General features: G+C 33.6%; 1 protein-coding gene across 1 annotated transcript in view; it reads left to right on the top strand.

Moving 5' to 3' along the window:
- Positions 1-6272: 6272 nt before the first annotated feature.
- LOC143235626 (hemicentin-2-like) overlaps positions 6273-19670 on the top strand; it is a 290444-nt gene continuing 277046 nt past the window's right edge. The window contains exon 1 of the mRNA XM_076473859.1: positions 6273-6800. Coding sequence (XP_076329974.1) covers positions 6713-6800 — 88 coding nt within the window. The 5' untranslated portion in view covers positions 6273-6712. The remainder of the gene's footprint in view (positions 6801-19670) is intronic.

Raw genomic sequence — 19670 nt, 5'->3', positions numbered from 1 at the left:
GGATTGTTTCAAAGAATTCCTTAATTAATGTTTGACATATATCTGTAATTCAGCTTATGGATTGTTTCAAAGACGAATTCCTTAATTAATATTTGACATATATTTGTAATTCAACTTATGGATTGTTTAAAAGACGAATTCCTTAATTAATGTTTGACATATATTTGTAATTCAGCTTATGGATTGTTTCAAAGACGAATTCTTTAATTAATATTTGACATATATTTGTAATTCAGCTTATGGATTGTTTTTTTGTTTCAAAGACGAATTCCTTAAATAATGTTTGACAAAGACGAATTCCTCAATTAATATTTGACATATATTTGTAATTCAACTTATGGATTCTTTCAAAGACGAATTTCTTAATTAATATTTGACATATATTTGTAATTCAACTTATGTATTGTTTCAAAGACGAATTATGGATTCTTTCAAAGACGAATTCCAACTAATGGATTGTTTTTTAAACACGAATTCCTAATTAATATTTGACATATATTTGTAATTCAACTTATGGATCGTTTCAAAGACGAATTTTTATTTGACATATATTTGTAATTCAACTTATGGATTGTTTTTTAAAGACGAATTCCTCAATTAATATTTGACATATATTTGTAATTCAACTTATGGATTCTTTCAAAGACGAATTTCTTTATTAATATTTGACATATATATGTAATTCAACTTAATTTTTTTGCGTAACGACTGTAAAACAAGTTTACATCCAACTGTAAAACTCTTGTAAAAATAAAAACATCGTTATGTTTTTGAAATTTAATATAATTTGTCGTCAATGTTTTTCCTAATGACATAAAAAGCCACCAGTCTGGATCAAAGGAAGCTTATGAATTATGTGAAAACAGTTAATTCAAATAATTCCCAATTTGAATTTACTTTTATATAATGATTAAAATTATTTGACGTTCTTACCATATGAATTTTACATTGAGTTAGTGGTATCTTTACGAACTTACAGTCCTATAAATCGGAGCTTATATGGCTTTGCTCTTAAGTAAATAAACATACATGCGTAATTATGACTTATCGCTGTACTAACGGGAGCATATAGTGCTTAACATATAGAGAATAATTTATGTGCCTTAGAAACAAAAATCAAATTGCTCAATTAGACTTAAGACTGACATTTTTGCTCTCAATTTTCAGACAGTTACTGAGCTCTCTAGTTAAGCATATATTTTCTTTTGTAACAAGCTGTTTCTTACTAATTGACTTCTGAGTCAAGAGGTGATTGCTCTTTGTTTTGGGCCCGGCATGGCCAGGTGGGTTAAGGCACTCGACTCGTAATCTGAGGGTCGCGATTTCGAATCCCTGTCGCACCAAATATGCTCGCCCCTTCAACCGTGGGGGTGTTATAAGTCACGGTCAATCCCATTATTCGTTGGTAAAAGAGTAGCCTAAGAGTTGACGGTGGGTGGTGATGCTGCCTTCCCTCTAGTCTTCCACTGCTAAATTAGGGACAGCTAGCGCAGATAGCCCTCGTGTAGTTTTGTGGGAAATTCGAAATAAACAAACTAACTAAACTTTTTTAAAATGACCTAAATATCACACGAGAAAAAAACTATTTTTATGAGAACCACGTTTAAATCGCTAGACTATATAACATACAGAACCTGTCTCCTTGTTCGGGTATCATTAGTCATGTTTTAACACCAAGATAACAGTTAAAATAGTCACTGAAGGAATTCGTTTTTGTTTTAACAAGTTGCCAGTTTTAACCCGAGCAAAAAAATGGATGAGCAATGTGCCACAATTGAGGTACTTTCATGATAAATGGATGATGTGGGAGTTAGATTTTTACACATATATATATATATACACACGTTTTTGTTTCATCATTGTGTGCTACATGGTTTGCGCGGTCGTTGACTTGATTACTTAGAATAGGGTATCTTCATCGTAAGTGAGGTTGTTGGGTAGATAATTTGGCCTTTAGTTTGCCGATATGACAAGTTTTCTGGTAGGAGCAATTTCTGCGATTCAACTAGAGAACGCAATTTTTCCTTATCTGTGCTTTTCGAAGCTTGTTTGTGTGGTGGTTTGATGGTATATGGTTTGAAATAATAGAGCACAGCCACTATTGATCATGACTTTAAGATTCTTTGCCATTACTGTAGTCCTGATGCCATATCACTAGCCTTTTAGTTCGAAACGAGTATATATATCTTGTAGATAATAGCGTCATAACTTTCTTACGCTTACTTTCAATGTGATGAATAAATCTCGCACTTACGAGCCAAAGTTAGCGTTTGAAACAACGTCCAAATGATTGTCATTTAATAAAGTGTCATGTTGTTGCATTGGTTGTTGTGCCTTTTAATACAAAGAGAATTCCGAATGTACCGAAATCAGAGTGTAGGCTTCTGGTTAGATTCCGAGCTAGGAAGTTACAGAACAATACTGGTTGTAAGTATTGGTTTAATAACGACCTCTAGATATAATTATTGTTTTGGACACATTTTCAAAACTGTAGGCATTGCTGCTACACTACGCAGGAATACAAATAAGACGTAATACCAAGATATATGAGACTCAGGAGCTGGATGGGATATTTCTGTTATGTCATTAGAGCTTGTTTGATCTACCTTCTTTGACTTGGTAACTTATTTATCATTTCATGAATGGTCGGAAACGAACGCATTGTTAAATTAGGTAATAAATGTCATACATAAACATTAAACGACGTCAAATATCTAGTAATACGTCTTCGAAATAGTAGATGGAAATTACAAAACATTATGAGCGTATTTTATTTAAGTTGAATAAACGTACACACTATTTCGAACAGCGAGAACAGCAGTTTTAACAACAACATCGGAACGTATGTTAAGTATGCTGTTGTTGTTTTGAATTTAGCAGAAAGCTACAAAATGAGCTATTTGTGTTCTGCCCACCACGGGTATCGAAACCCGGTTTTTAGCGTTGTAAGTCCGCAGACATACTGCTGAGCCCCTGGGGGGGGCATGTTAAGTATGTTTGTTATACTTTTTTTTTTTTTAAGACACATGATAGAATGCCCCTTAGAAATAGGTAATAGTATTACAAATTTCTGCGTAGAATGAAAATAGGTAATAGAAATAAAACTTTCTGCGTAGAATGTTCATTAAAGATAGGTAATAGAAATATGTTATTTGTTATTTTAAATTTCGCGCAAAGCTACTCAAGGGCTATATACGCTATCCGACCCCAATTTAACAGTGTAAGACTAGAGGGAAGGCACCTAGTCATTACTACCCACCGCCAACTCTTGGGCTACTCTTTTACCAACGAAAAGTGAGATTGACCGTCACGTTATAACGCCCTCACAGCTGAATGGGCGAGCATGTTTGGTGTGAAGGTGAGGTAATAGAAATAAACCAGGATTGAATCTTTGGTCATTTTTTTAACTTTTCTAGATTGTATGTTTATTACAAATATCCAGCTTGTCTTTCGTTACACATTTTAAGAAGCAATCTCTTTATTAACTGACACGTAAATATGAATATTTTTGTGTTAAGTTATACCCTCCGTATCCGGGTGTTTAAAATATTAATTATTAAGAGATGTATTGTCTGTTTTAATGTTTTGAATGGCACGACTTTAACTTCTAATCAACGTAAGCAACTTAAATCAAAACTAAATCACTGAGGATTTTAACTAATTGAATACATTTGTTCTTATAACATTTTCATTAGAATGTTTTTTTTTTTAAAATTAGTTCTGTACCTTCGCTTTTTTAAAGTTATTTTTGGCCGTAAACCCAATAATATCTTATAAGGTTCGGTTAGCTAAGGAGATTTAGGTAAGACCTGAATCCATATAAATCAAGCTAACAACGTAAGAGTTTGTACCATTGTTCACAAAAGGTTAATTATTAATACAAAGTAATATATTATTAAGCTCTGCAGGGAGTGTACATCGTTCAGAAACGATGAGCTGATGATACTCGTGGGATGAGGCAATTTTTGTGCCACTTGCTTTATATGTGCTTCTCTTCTCCATTAAAAGTTTCACTTATAACCTTCTTTTTGGGAGCTTACAAACATTAACTGTTTGAACCAAAGTCCGAGCGTAAAAATTTTAGGTTTATAAATTCATAATACATCCTAATTCATCATAACTAAATATCTACATATAACAATAAACTACATCAAACATCTTTCGTGTGGTTTATGATTTTGGTTATTCTGTTTTTTAAGGCTCAATGTTTAATTTTCAGTTTCTTCACATAATATAATATAATATAATATAATATAATATAATATAATATAATATAATATAATATAATATAATATAATATAATATAATATAATATAATATAATATAATATAATATAATATAATATAATATAATATAATATAATATAATATAATATAATATAATATAATATAATATAAAGTAAATTAGCTTCTGTGAAACAGGAACACATAAACTTACACTCTGAGAACTATATTTTCGAGAAATGGCATCTGTTCGATAGTCCAGCTAAGAAGAATGTAAACTGTCATCCAACAAAAATTCACTTGGTGTAGTTCTCAGAAATATACAGAACTTTATGTATATTTTTATTCCGAATGAGAGTTTGAGGTCTCTCAGCTTTCATCTAAATCTACCACTGACGTTTCCTCAACGTCTCACAGAAAAAACAAACAAACTCTAAGCTATTGTCCACAACTAAAGTTCTTTGATTATGGAGTCCCATCATAGACCGAGACTTGTTGATGAGGACTGATATTGTTTGCCACGAGTATGGTACCTAACGCAAGCTTTTACGGTTTCACATCACAATCCTCTGTTTAAGTTCTAAGGAAACCTTGAGTGCTAAATGTATCCATAAAGCTGGACAGCTCTCTCTCTGTGTGTATGAAATATTATAGGGCTGTTTTAACATAAACCAAAAGTTAAAGGTGTTTTTTTTTTTTAATCAAACATTACAGCGAGATGATTATTAAAAGTGAAATACCTTAAAGTTACATATAAATCAAACATATAAATGACACATAAATCAAACATATAAATTACATATAAATCAAACTTGCCTGACGGGATATTGTTGTCTCCGTTTATTGTTCTTAACGAGTTTGTTCCTAAATCGTAATAGCCAGTTCTGGTGGTCACCAGTACCACATAGGACAGCAATTAGTTATTAGAAAGTTGACAGTTTTTTTTTTTTATGATCGCTGAAAACTATTATTCTTAAAATACAGTAAGTTCAGGTTTCATTATTTCTGTTAGTCAGGATGTTATGTGAGTGGTCAGTAAATATGTGTATGTTACAATACTACATTTCTCTTGAAATGCTATACTAGAATTTTATAGCTGTAATATTTATTATACAAGTAATGTATTAATATCTTTACGATTTTAATCAGAGATGATACAATTTACTATGATTTTGCCACCTCTCAGTGGTATAGCGATATGTCTGCGGACTCACACCACTAGAATCCAGGTTTCAATACCCGTGATGGGTAGAGCACAGAAAGCCCATTGTGTAGCTTTGTGTTAAATTAAAAACAAACAAAATGCTGTGATTTTATATCTATTTTAAAGTATTTAAACATAATGTTTTATCTTTTGTGTTGATTTTGAGGTGAAACATAAGTGATTTTGTTTACTTCTCTTTAAACCTGAAGATACGCCTGTGTTGTTACCATTAACGGTGTTTAGATCCGGTTTTTAACATTATAAACTTTCATACTTACTGTATAGACACTGAGGAAAAGTAGAAGATACTAAATCGGATCTTTGATCAGTAAGTATCGTTAAGTAATAATAGTAAAAGTTCAAAGGAAGAACAGAGCGATTTGTTGTGTGAGCTGTTAAGTATGTATATTGATGTGTAAACAGTACTATGCTTGTATGTATATTGATATGTAAACAATACTATGCCTATCATATTGTAATCCTTATGCTAAATTCGTACAGTTACTTCTATCAGTGTGCAAATATTTTTTCTAGAATAGGTTTTTTAATACCAAAAATAATAAATAGTTGTCATAGTGAAAAAATTAATAGTAGGTGAAAAATAACAAGACACAATGTTGACGTCAGGTAGTGCCATGAATCAAAATAATCTGTTATTTTAAAGTTTGGGGAAAATACACTTGCTGAAACGAAGCTAACATACATAGAGTAACAAATTCTCCTTACAATTAGTTTCATAAGTGCGAAACGTTACTTACACGGTGTTGTGTGGTAAGCTAGAGCCCTCTAGCGGCAACTGCTATAAATTATACTTACATATTAAAGCGAAGTGTGGTAGGAACAGCTGTGGTCGGAGAGCGAGCTCAGCGGTAGAACGAGGCAAAAACCTTTGAGTTGTGGTGGGCTGGTAGCAAACACGTTATAACAACGTGTTACATGCTTCCTCGATACATAGCTCACTGGAAGACATCTCGTCTTCCTCGAACCAAACGTAGAAATAATCTTTCCCATAAACACAGCTCTTGATCGATAACTTAATTCAAGCCAAGTCTTTTGTAAGGGGTTCTACGTGACCATGGTAATCATAAGTACTAGTAATACATTATAACATGAGAAAAAGCTAACTGGGTTTGTTCTCGTGATTTCCACGTGTTGAAAAGTGAACTGGTTAAAACGGACAAAGAAAATAAACTGAACGTTTCATTCAGCGAAAAAGGACATCACTCACTCATTAAAATTTGAAGATCGAAGTGCAGGGGTTTAGCTGGCTTCAAGTACAAGAATAATGAATTTCGAAGGATTCCTTTGTTTGATGACAATGTACGTTGCCACAGACTGTCGACGTGTTACTTCTAACGATCTTTCTACTGAAGGTAAGACTTTGTACCATAATTATTCGTTTTATTTCCAGACTTTTGTGCTTAGAATATGTTTTTGTCAGTTTAATTTTAATGCGTATATAATTTTGCATTATCAGAATATAAGAAAATCCAATGGTCGCATAATTTACTAACAATTTTTTTTTATCCTCTGTGTTTAAAAAAATCTACAAAAATCGAAATAACATTTTCGTAAAAGTCTTGTAGAAAGCACTACGAATAAATAATAAAAAAAAAACGAAACTAGCTAGAATTCGTAAATTCGTCTAAATAGGTTCACAGTAGTTATTCATCCATCATTTTTGAAACAATGTTTTTGTCAAACATTAAACAGGTTGTTAATTTGAATGATTCTTTTCCTTTACCCACAGTCCAACATTATTCAGTATTTCATTATAGGTTTTTCGATTGCACTAAGTCAAATATATATAAAAATCAGTTCAAGTAAAGTATAACCAACATTAGGTTTGTATATATTAATGCTTGTATAATCACGTGACAGGAAACTCACCTGTCAGTCAGTAGACTAAACAGGAGTGATTATGAACCTCTTAAAGAATTTGTGTATATTTTACTAAAGTTCAAGGACAGATTGCTTGAAGATAGCTTATTAAAACATTTTAGTAAGTTTTGAGAACAGAATATATGAAAACAATTTATAGAGAGTTGTGTTCCAATGGTAAATTAAGCCTATATTGGATAAATGATATTACGAACATAAATTTAATAAACGGAGAAAAGGGAAAAAAAAACAACTGATAATTTTAATATAGGCGTTGAAGGAAGAGAAGTTATATGGGTAATAATGAATGCAAGAATACTTTGTTGTTTTTATGAAATAACTCGCGTGAGCTAACTACAAATTCTTTTACACGTTTCGTCAAGAAAAGCATTTCACGTTTGTACAAATGAGGGAAATATAATGAGAACAGTTACAAAATTATGCCTTAATACGAAGGTTTAAAGAAATAACACATTTTGAAACATCATATAAAGTAACACGATTTTATCTTAGAACTGTCTGCACTGGTAATTACACTACATAGAATAAAACATCTAAGTCTGTGAAAGCTAGCTTATATAACGAGTCAGACAACGTCTAATAGAAACTAACTACAACGTCGGTGAAAGAAACATAACTGACATTAATACAATTACTTTAAAACAGTAAATCGTTCAACCCGCACCAAGCTGTTTAGAACTTGCGTGTAATAAGAAAAGCTTAGTGTTATTATAATTTTTTTTAAAGTAAAGGTTGAACATTGAATACGACGAATTGTCGTCAATGCTTAGGAAGTAGTGTATTTTTATACATCAATTCAGTGGCTAATATACTTCTCAAAGTTTTCAATGAATCCCTTCCTGGTTGATTGTCTTTTGAGACATGCTGATGACAGCGCTGTTCTTTGTTTTTTTAAAATTTCCTACTATCAGTGCTGTCTGATAAGAAAGGATCCTGTATAAATATTTCTTTTCTCCTCAGCCAAAAGACAGGAATTCAGTACATTACAAAGAAATGGAAGATAAACGAAAATCTGTGTTAAAAATATTTATCTTAAATTTTTGAAAAAAGACTCTATTGAAGCTTATGAAATACTTAACTTTTTAACATTACTTTACACTTCTTACTAGAATGGCTCATTAAACTGATCAAATCAGCAGGAAATAGTACCAGTTATAACCTTAGAAGATAGTCTGTCAACAAAGCAACTTAAGACTTGGTATTACTGAGCTGACATGGGATTCTATTTATGAGAAGGACTATTTCTGGGTTAAAACAATTTCACTAAAAGCTACAATGACGGGAGAATCAGAGTATTAGATTTTATGGAACGTATCTTTCATGGTTAGTGGAGGAAAATCTCTTCATGGAAAATATTATCTTTCTCTAAATTCAATGTCAATGCTGTGATCACGAACATACTGGCGTTATTCACAGGTAGTACTGTTGTAGCTCTTGATAGAATAAAATCTAATTTACCAAAGATAACATGACATACTTTTTATTATCGTTTAAAATCTATCGAAATATATAGTGTAGATAATACAAGATTTATAACAATTTACCTGATATATTCTTTTCTTTATTTGAACAAAAGAAAACCAATAAAACTATCGAGATAGACTAAAAACTTGACAATTATTTTATAAAGTTTCAAAAACAATCTTCAAACACCGCAGTGTTTAAAATTAGTTGCCGTTTCTTCTCCTTGTTGACGTGTGATCTTTATTAGCTTCGGAACACCTATTTATTATCATATTCATCTCCATGGTGTGATAATATAACCCAGATGAAGTCAGTGGATTGAGTGCTCGTTGTAGGTTTTTTTAAATAGAGCCAGTGGTATGCATCTCTTAATTAGTTTGTGTATTATTTTTATGATGGACTTCATTATAAAACATTTTTTTTTTAAGTGGCTTCATTTGTCAATAAGAACAGACAGTTCTCGGTTCTGACGCCCCAGGAAACCTTGAGCTTGAAACTCGTAATTTACAGTTTGTATTAAAGCTAAAACAAAAAGTTTTATAAAAACAACAATAACAGAAAACAACTGGTTGACCTTCTTAAGTGCTAGAATTGTTTTTGTAGTTTTTATTACTTCGTAGAGTAGAAATTTGCTAAGGCACATACATATATACATAGTTTCAAGCAATTACCGTAATTCATTGGTTAGAGTCAGGGAGAATTATATTGTTCGTTCATTAATCAATGTCAGAATCGAAAGTTCATTGAGAATAAATGAAGAAGCCAGTGAATATTTAGATTCCCTTAATACTTGAATAGGAAATGGAAGTTTCTACACAGAAATCTAATTCAGTTTGTGAAAGTCGTTCTCAGTGAATATCTTACTAGTCTTGTGGATAGACAATGTACATAAACATAATTATCATCTTCTCTGAGGCTCAAGCTAAGAGAGTTGTACAATGAGGCTCAAGCTAACAGAGTTGTACAACTATAATTTTGACATCTTTTCATACTAAAGTGTGCTGGTTCAACCATTTAATTTGTATTTGTTTTTTAATTAGTTGACGAACATAACTTTATAAATTCATTGTTTACGTAATATCTGAAGTAAATAAATGAAACGTATAATGCACTTCCTTGTATATAAAATACCATTGAATTTACTGGAGTTTAACAACGTATATAAATATACTTATGTTCAATATTATTTATAAACACTAGTATCTGAAGGTTATGTTTATCGGCTAAATGGGCAGGTCGCAAAATTCCATATATTCATATGGAATCGATACGACTGTCGAATATATTAATCTTGAAAAGACAGTGAACATTATAATGTAATTTTATATGGATTATTTTCCTCTTATGTTTGAGAATTAAACTTATTTCTGTTTTTGAAAGCACAGTAAACATTTGCAATAGAAGGAAAATGAATTATGTATAATTTCACTTTAATGACTTTCCTTGAATTTATATAAAAATCGTTATACCAGTGGAGGCACCAATGTACACGTTGGCACCACTATGTTTTTGTTATGATAATGCTCTAAAAGTCATAAATAATTCAGTAGAAACCAATTGTAAGTGAGGTAAGAAATTTGCACAAAAAAGTTTATTGTCCTATAAGAAATAGGATATTTTCTTAAAAGAAAAATTCGAAGATTTATTTATTCTAAATCATTTTACTCGTATAAGAACGAGGCCCTTCTGTTCTTTGACAACCTTTTTAAATTTTTTCTATGAGCCATTATAACGTGGAAAAAAAAAAACTACTGTTGCCTGAAGCGATTTTACGAAGTTACAGCTTTCAAAACTGTGTTCACTTTTGGCCTTATGAATAATAACAAGCTAGGTGACCCTTTATTTCATTTTTTTTTCATATTCCATACAAGTCTTAGTGACAGACATGGTTCTGTTCACCTGTTACATGACGTTTTTCAAAGTTTCTAAATTTGAACCAACAGCGAGCTTTAGGCGACTATGTCAGAGGGTAATATCTGACTTATAGAATTACGCTCTTGATATGTAAATGTATGTAATCATTATTTTTTGTAAGCTTTTGATGACATTCAACAGGTGAAGTTAATATATTATGTTACGTATTTTCAAGGTTAAAGAATCAAATAATAATATTCTATGGATAGAACTGCGCGGCTTTTCGTTTATTTAAAAAAAAAGAAGATAAAGATGGTGTGATATTATTTACTAAATAATTATTAAGATCATACACTCGAGACTCGTCATGACCAGGTGGTTAACGCACTCGACTCGTAATCTGAGGGTCGTGGGTTTCAATCCCTATAACTTCAAATATGCTCGCCCTTTCAGTCGTGGGGGCGTTATAATGTAACGTTCAATCCTACTATTCGTTGGTAAAAGAGTAGCCCAAGAGTTGGCTGTGGGTAGTCTTACACTGCAATATTAGGGGACTGCTAACGCAGATAGCCCTTGTGCAGTTCTGCGCGAAATTCAAAACAAACCAAATCATAGATTCGAGAAATAAGCTAAAGGCAATGAAATAATAACATTAGTAACATTAAAAGTTGTATATTCTGATGACTAGTGTGCCAAAGAACAGAGTCTGTTTATTTTGTTTTTGAATTTCGCGCAAAGCTACACGAAGGCTATCTGCACTAGCCGTTCCTAATTCAGCAGTGTAAGACTAAAGGGAAGGCAGCTAGTCATCACCACCCACCGCCAACTCTTGGGCTACTCTTTTACTAACGAATAGTGAGATTGAAAGTCACATTATAACGTCCTCACCGCTGAAATAGCATGTTTGGTGCGACGGGAATTTGAACCAGTGACCCTCAGATTATGAGCGATAAGAAATTCTACAATTTCTAATAATATTAGAATATGTGCATTGATTGGTTTGACCAAGAATTGTTCATGACATAGGAGTAATGTAGTTTATACACAAGCCCGTGAAGGAACGTAATGATCGAACATGGTGATCCATTGTATTGTAATTTAAAAGACTGTAAAATAAGTGTTAGAGACAACGCCACAAGTGAGATTAGTGAACCTGAGAAAGTTATACAAACCAGTGGTTTGTAAGATGTATAACCGAGGCATAAGCAAGGAGAAGCCCAAAACATTTAAGTCCGACTGTGATTAGGTTTTGTGGGGCTAGAGGCAAACATTAAGGCCTTCTCTCAACCTTTTGCTTATGAAAAGTAAAAACAATTTTCGGAAGCAAACGCACGTGAAGTGTATTTGTGGTGGTGGTGGGGGGAAACTTCATGTTTCTTTTGTTTTTCTATTCTATTGTGAGCTACACGAGGAGCCCAAGGCAACTGCTTAGTTCACACGATGGGAAATACAACCCGCCATTTGATATGCCATTCAGAGGCACGTAACGTGCAAAACTAACTAACTGCAAAACCAGGTTTATGTGGGTTAAAAAAAAACGAATGGTTTCGAAATAGCCTTTGCAATGCATGTTGTGAATATGTGTGCAACTATAGTAGAAACGTTTTGACTTGAACAAATATAACAATGTGTTATTCTTATAGCACAGCCACGTGACTATCTGCTATGACCACTGAGGGAATCGAACCCATAATATTAGAGCTGTAAATCTAAAGGCTCATCCACTATCCTTCCGGGGAATAGCATATACGAATAACACTGTGTTTCAGTAATAAAATAACTTTATTTCACTTGCGACATGTAAAGAATGTTGAAACATTCAACTTTGATAAATAGAGTAAGAATGTTTGGTTAACCGATACAAAGTCGTAGTAAAACTAAAATTACTACTTGAAATGAAAGTAATAAAAAAATAATAAAAACACCAACAGATGAGCAAAAAAAATTCTTAAAAACATTAATACAGAATCACAATGTTGTTTTATTGTTTGTTTTTTATCAAAGACGTTTTGGTTAAAAAAAATTGAAAACCAACAACAACATTCTTTCAACCAGGATACAGAACACGTTGTGGAGTTAGATGTAAACACGTTCCAGGATATTAGAGGTTCTGCAGGGTTTCTGCAGTGAGTTGTCTAATGAATTAAAATGACGCACATTTTCATGTTTGATTAAACGTGATATTTCTATTCAAGAGATCAGAAAGGCGTATGTTCGAACCTTGGTTTATTAGTGAGTTTTGTAAGCTAACAAGGGTCTGAGAAATAGAAATAAACGTCATTATCTATTGAATTATTCTTAGAAGCTATAAAAATGTAAAAATAACTACCGCAGATATCGCTCTTTGGCCCCGGCATGGCCAGGTGGTTGAGGCACTCGACTTGTAATCTGAGAGTCCCGGATTCGAATTTCCGTCACACCAAACATGCTCGCCCATTTATGCGTGGGGTAGTTATAATATGACAGTCAATTCCACTATTCGTTGGTAAAAGAGTAGTCCAAGAGTTGGCAGTGGGTGGTGATGACTAGCTGCCTTCACTCTATGCTAAATTAGGGATGGCTAGCGCAGATAGCTCTCGTGTAGCTTTGCGTGAAATTCGAAACAATCCAAACCGTTTCTCTCTGTAGAGCCTCATTGTTCCCAAACCTGTTACTGGGAATCTAGGGAAACGTGTGTCCACTTCGAGCAGGAGAAACTTTTTTTCCGAACTGAATAATATTAACCTCTTTGAACAACCCTAGCAAAAAGTCGTTTGGGATATGTTCACCATTAGTGTTAGCTGTTTGGTAATACCTAATAAAACTTCTCACATAACCACACATTTTTCACACCATCAACAGCATTGAGGTAAGGCAGCACCTTTTGCACATTTTCAAAAAAAATATTTGTTTTTCATAAAAAGAAATCATGTGTCGTTTACAAGACATTCTTCACGGGTTTTTTTATTATAAAGTCAAGACGTGAACCATATATACAGCATATATACAACATATATACAGCTTATATACAACATATATACAGCCTATATACAACATATATACAGCATATATACAGCATATATACAACATATATACAGCATATATACAGCATATATACAGCATATATACAACATATATACAGCCTACCACCTTTTTTCTCCCGATGATTTTGCAAACGAGGGTAGAATGAAATGAAGTATATTTTTGTTTATTTTAGACGTAGCTAAAAATCATGACATTATAAACTACATATAAAGATATTCTGTACTGATAGAGATGTAGGTCGCTAACAACATTATAAAGTACATATAAAGATATTCTGCACTGATAGAGAGATGTAGGTCGCTAACAACATTATAAACTACATATAAAGATATTCTGCACTGATAGAGAGATGTAGGTCGCTAACAACATTATAAACTACATATAAAGATATTCTGCACTGATAGAGAGATGTAGGTCGCTAACAACATTATAAACTACATATAAAGATATTCTGTACTGATAGAGAGATGTAGGTCGCTAACAACATTATAAACTACATATAAAGATATTCTGTACTGATAGAGAGCTGTAGGTCGCTAACAACATTATAAACTACATATAAAGATATTCTGTACTGATAGAGAGCTGTAGGTCGCTAACAACATTATAAACCACACATAAAGATATTCTGTACTGATAGAGAGCTGTAGGTCGCTAACAACATTATAAACTAGATATAAAGATATTCTGTACTGATAGAGAGCTGTAGGTCGCTAACAACATTATAAACCACATATAAAGATATTCTGCACTGATAGAGAGCTGTAGGTCGCTAACAACATTATAAACTACATATAAAGATATTCTGTACTGATAGAGAGCTGTAGGTCGCTAACAACATTATAAACCACATATAAAGATATTCTGTACTGATAGAGAGCTGTAGGTCGCTAACAACATTATAAACTACATATAAAGATATTCTGTACTGATAGAGAGCTGTAGGTCGCTAACAACATTATAAACCACATATAAAGATATTCTGTACTGATAGAGAGCTGTAGGTCGCTAACAACATTATAAACTACATATAAAGATATTCTGCACTGATAGAGAGCTGTAGGTCGCTAACAACATTATAAACCACATATAAAGATATTCTGCACTGATAGAGATTTGTAGGTCGCTAACAACATTATAAACTACATATAAAGATATTCTGCACTGATAGAGAGCTGTAGGTCGCTAACAACATTATAAACTACATATAAAGATATTCTGCACTGATAGAGAGCTGTAGGTCGCTAACAACATTATAAACTACATATAAAGATATTCTGTACTGATAGAGAGATGTAGGTCGCTAACAACATTATAAACCACATATAAAGATATTCTGCACTGATAGAGAGATGTAGGTCGCTAACAACATTATAAGCTACATATAAAGATATTCTGCACTGATAGAGAGCTGTAGGTCGCTAACAACATTATAAACTACATATAAAGATATTCTGCACTGATAGAGAGCTGTAGGTCGCTAACAACATTATAAACCATATATAAAGATATTCTGCACTGATAGAGAGCTGTAGGTCGCTAACAACATTATAAACCATATATAAAGATATTCTGTACTGATAGAGAGATGTAGGTCGCTAACAACATTATAAACCACATATAAAGATATTCTGCACTGATAGAGAGATGTAGGTCGCTAACAACATTATAAACCACATATAAAGATATTCTGCACTGATAGAGAGATGTAGGTCGCTAACAAATAAATGAAACGAGAAGACATTTCGTTTATGAGTGACACCATCCATTTAAGACGTAAAAAAAATGTTCATCGTAGGTTCCTACAAGCCACTATATTTAGTTGCCTTCTCCACTTAGTAGGAAATACAGCTTTTTATTTAATGTACAAAAACTAAGGACTAATGTAACGTGACAGGAAACAAACTTAATAAACTAGTCTGCATGGACACTGATATGTTTGTTTTGAATTTCACTCAAAGCTACACGAGGGCTATCTGCGCTAGCTGCCCCTAATTTAGCAGTGTAAGACTAGAGGGAGGGCAGTGAGTCATCACCACCACCGCCAACTCTTGGGCTACTCTGTCATCAACATGCAGTGATAATGACCTTCACAGTATAACGCCTCTAAGGGCGAGTACGTTTGGTGTGACGGGGATTCGAACCTGCGACCCTCGGATTACCAGTCAAGCGCCTCAACCATCTAATCATGCCGGGCATGGACATTGAAAATGTCATTAAATACCATGGCTTCAGTTCAAATGGGCATATAGGTTCCCAATTCTAGGCTGTGAAAAAAGCACGAATTCTATTAAGTAAAAGTCGAAGAAAAATATAGAGAAAGACTCACGACCCACTCTTCCTTAAGAAACATTTATGTGAACTTGTCAGAGAAACACATTTTCAAACAATTATCGCTACATTTTGACAAACGTCAATATGTTAAACAGATAAAGAACAGTGTGCAGGTAGGCGGTAACAGTTTACAGTTCTTCCAAATTTTAACGCGGACACTTAAAGTGTTTCCTAATATAATGTGCTAGGATTTACTTCTAAATAAGAATTTCAAATTGTGTTTTGTTTTCCAGTTTAAGGAAATGACTGAATATAAGGGAACCATCACAATGTTAGGAACATTAAAAGTTGTTTTTTCTTAGAAGTTCCGTATAAACAAAATTTTCGATCTTACTTCAGATAAATGATGCCTGACGATTATTGCTGTTTTCGAACGATATGAAATACTCACAGTGCGTTGTCGAATAAGGAAGGGAACTTCCACATATAAATTTAGACAAAAAAACATAAAAAAAGTTATAAACGTATGACGAAAACGTATTCTATTACTAAGTAAGAAATATGTTTGTTTATATTTCATATTTATGGAAACTTAGCCATCTGCCACTACCCATAATTTGTAACTACTGACTAGAGAGAAAGCAGCCACTCAGTAGAGTTTTACTGAACACAGTCCGAGTTAAGAGGTTGACTATTACTTTTATAACACACTCTCAGCTTAATGCGAGATAATAGTTCATGGTGTATATATGTAGCACAGAGTTGAACACAGTTCAACCACATGGCCAACCGAGAAACAAACCAAGAAACAACTTAAACCTTTGTGGAGTATCACAATAATCAACTTAGCGGTTTTTTGTTTTCGTAGTTGAGTTTCTATTATCAAATTATTGAGCTTTACGAGACAACTAACCTGTAATATTCCACTACTTAGCAAAAATAAAACAAAAGGGAATCCTCAATAGCCGCGGCACTTGAAATTCTTTAAGATAAAAGTATAGTAAATTAATCTATTACACATCTCTCTCCTTTTTATTAGCCATCTTGTTATGCGTTATCAATACCATGCGTGAGTCGCGTGTATACTCGTCAGGATCCCGACTAGTCTATCTCAAATTGAAATTCTTTTAGACAGGGTTAGAGTAGATTAATCTATGAGAGCTTGGACACGGTCAAATACGTCAATCAAAAGCATTTTAACTTCTGAATTCAAAGCTGTAATTATATCTTAGATCGGTCAAGTTATGATGGAATTATGAGCTAAAATGTCTACTTCCAAGAAACAACAGCAAAACTCAGAGCCATTCTATGAGCCGCTATGTCGCGGGTAATAATGATATGTGATTTGCAGTGTAATAATATTTCGAAACAACAGAGGTCATAGGTGAAGATGGTTACACTTTAATCCAAAACAAAATTGTCAAAACCTTTTTTCCCAAATCATGAAAAAAACTTAGAGTGTCTCTTGTATGAGGTTGTTTGTTTGTTTGTTTTGAATTTTGCGCAAAGCTACTCTAGGGCTATCTGCGCTAGCCGTCCCTAATTTAGCAGTGTAAAACTAGAGGGAAGGCAGCTAGTCATCACCACCCACCGCCAACTCTTGGGCTACTCTTTTACCAACGAATAGGGGGGATTGACCGTAACCATTTTAACGCCCCCACGGCTGAAAGGGCGAGCATGCTTGGTGCGACTGGGATTCGAACCCGCGACCCTCAGATTACGAGTTGAATGCCTTAACACGCATGGCCATGCAGGGCCCATGTGAGATTGTTAGTAAAAATAAATTCTATCTTTAACACAAGCACATTCACAAACACAAATAAACATTGTCAACGTTTAGAATTAAACATACAAGTTTGGGAAAAAAATTCCTAACAAACTTGTTTAATAAAACAGATACTGAGATGAAGAAATTTAAAATATACGTTGCTACTGGTTAAATCCCAAGGGGTTCGTCTTCTATTGTGGAAGTTTCTGTATGTATAATTCATTATAGTCCTGTTATTGATTGAGCATCATTTGACTTTTTCAAGTACACTGAACGAAGAAACTTTTATTATAAAAGTTTAAGAGTGAACAGATAAAACATACATGGTTTTGGTTTTTGTACTTTATTGTGATTAATCAAAGCCTCATATTGTTTGACGTACACAAATTCCTAAAACTAAACGTTTACAGATTACATACACCATGTAAAGTATTTAGATTTTTATTATTACAGTTTTATTCATATGAAGTCCCATGCTGGTATAGCGGTAAGTCTACGTATTTATAATGCTTTATAATGTGATGGTCAATTCCACTATTCGTTGGTAAAAAGAGTAGCCCTAGAGTTGGCGGTGGGTGGTGATGACTAGCTGCCTTCCTTCTAGTCTTACACTGCTAAATTAGGGACGGCTAGCACAGATAGCCCTCGAGTAGCTTTGTGTGAAATTCAAAACAAACAGACTCAGCAGAGAGCCCGATGTAGCTTTGCTTTATAGTTTGGTTTGTTTGAATTTGGCGCAAAGCTATTCCAGGATTATCTGGATTTAGGATTTAGCAGTGTAAGACTAGAGAGAAGGTAGCTAGTCATCACCACCCACCGCCAACTCTTGGGGCTACTCTTTTACCAACGAATAGTGGGATGGACCTTCACGTTATAACGCCCCCACGGCTGAAAGGGCGAGCATGTTTGGTGCAACGGGGATTCAAACCCGCGATCCTCGAATTGCGAGTCGAGTGCCTTAACCACCTGGCCATATCGGGCCATTTGCTATATGAACACACACACACATTTATACAAAAAACACATGTTTACATTGAGGTTTCGGTTGTGTAAAATGCTGTTAAATGTTAACAGACTTATTTTATTTGGAAGAATTATTTTTATTCGGTAAGCGGTATTTCCTAATCTCTCCGTTTTTGTTAATTCATAGTGTCGTATGAAGAAAGAAATATTACCCGAAACAAACAAACTGTGGTCATCGATACATATGTTATTAAATTGATAAAGATTTAGTTTATAAATCAAAGAACAATAATAAAAACCAGAATGTTAAAAATGGTTCTTAGGCGAAACGTTACATTTGATAAGACAGTTATTTTCATTCTTTCACTTGATAATCTTATGGATAGCTATTGCATGCCAGTTCGCTAGTTTTTCTTGCGGCAAAATGTTCTTATTGCTGGGTTCGCTACAAAGAAATGAAAACACTAAAGACATCGAGAAACGCAACAATCCATAATAAAAGTGACCAGATTATAAAAAGATAGCTGTATACAAGCTATCTTACCAAAGAACTGGAACATCATAAAGCCACAGGATGTATAACACTTGTATCCAGTTGAAGGCAAGATTCCCCGAGGAAAGCAAGTTCAGGAGCAGTTGTATATTTAAGAAAGTTACGTAACTAAGACATTATGTACTACCTATCCAAACATGTATCCTCTCTAGATAATGCTCTAAATAAGAGAAAAAAAGCACTTGTTGTATTAATACGTAATAAGCCAGGGCAAAAAAAAAAATTAATTGTTTCTCAGCCCCTACAAACTCTGAAGGATTAAGAAAAAAAAATACCTCATGGGACATTAAACGTTCACGGTGGACTGAAACATTCAACATCTGCTATGCCCAGTGCAGGGAGTTTCCTGGTTACGAAAGATCTACAGCTCAGAAGCCAATCATCATAACCGTTAATATGAGGCACCAACTCCCATGATTCCTTGGGCATCGAAGTTTGCAG

The sequence above is a fragment of the Tachypleus tridentatus genome, chromosome 12, assembly GCF_004210375.1.
Source record: "Tachypleus tridentatus isolate NWPU-2018 chromosome 12, ASM421037v1, whole genome shotgun sequence".
Taxonomy (NCBI): Eukaryota; Metazoa; Arthropoda; class Merostomata; order Xiphosura; family Limulidae; genus Tachypleus; species Tachypleus tridentatus.
The sequence above is the reverse complement of the archived record's forward strand: the minus strand, read 5'-3'. Positions and strand labels throughout refer to the sequence as shown.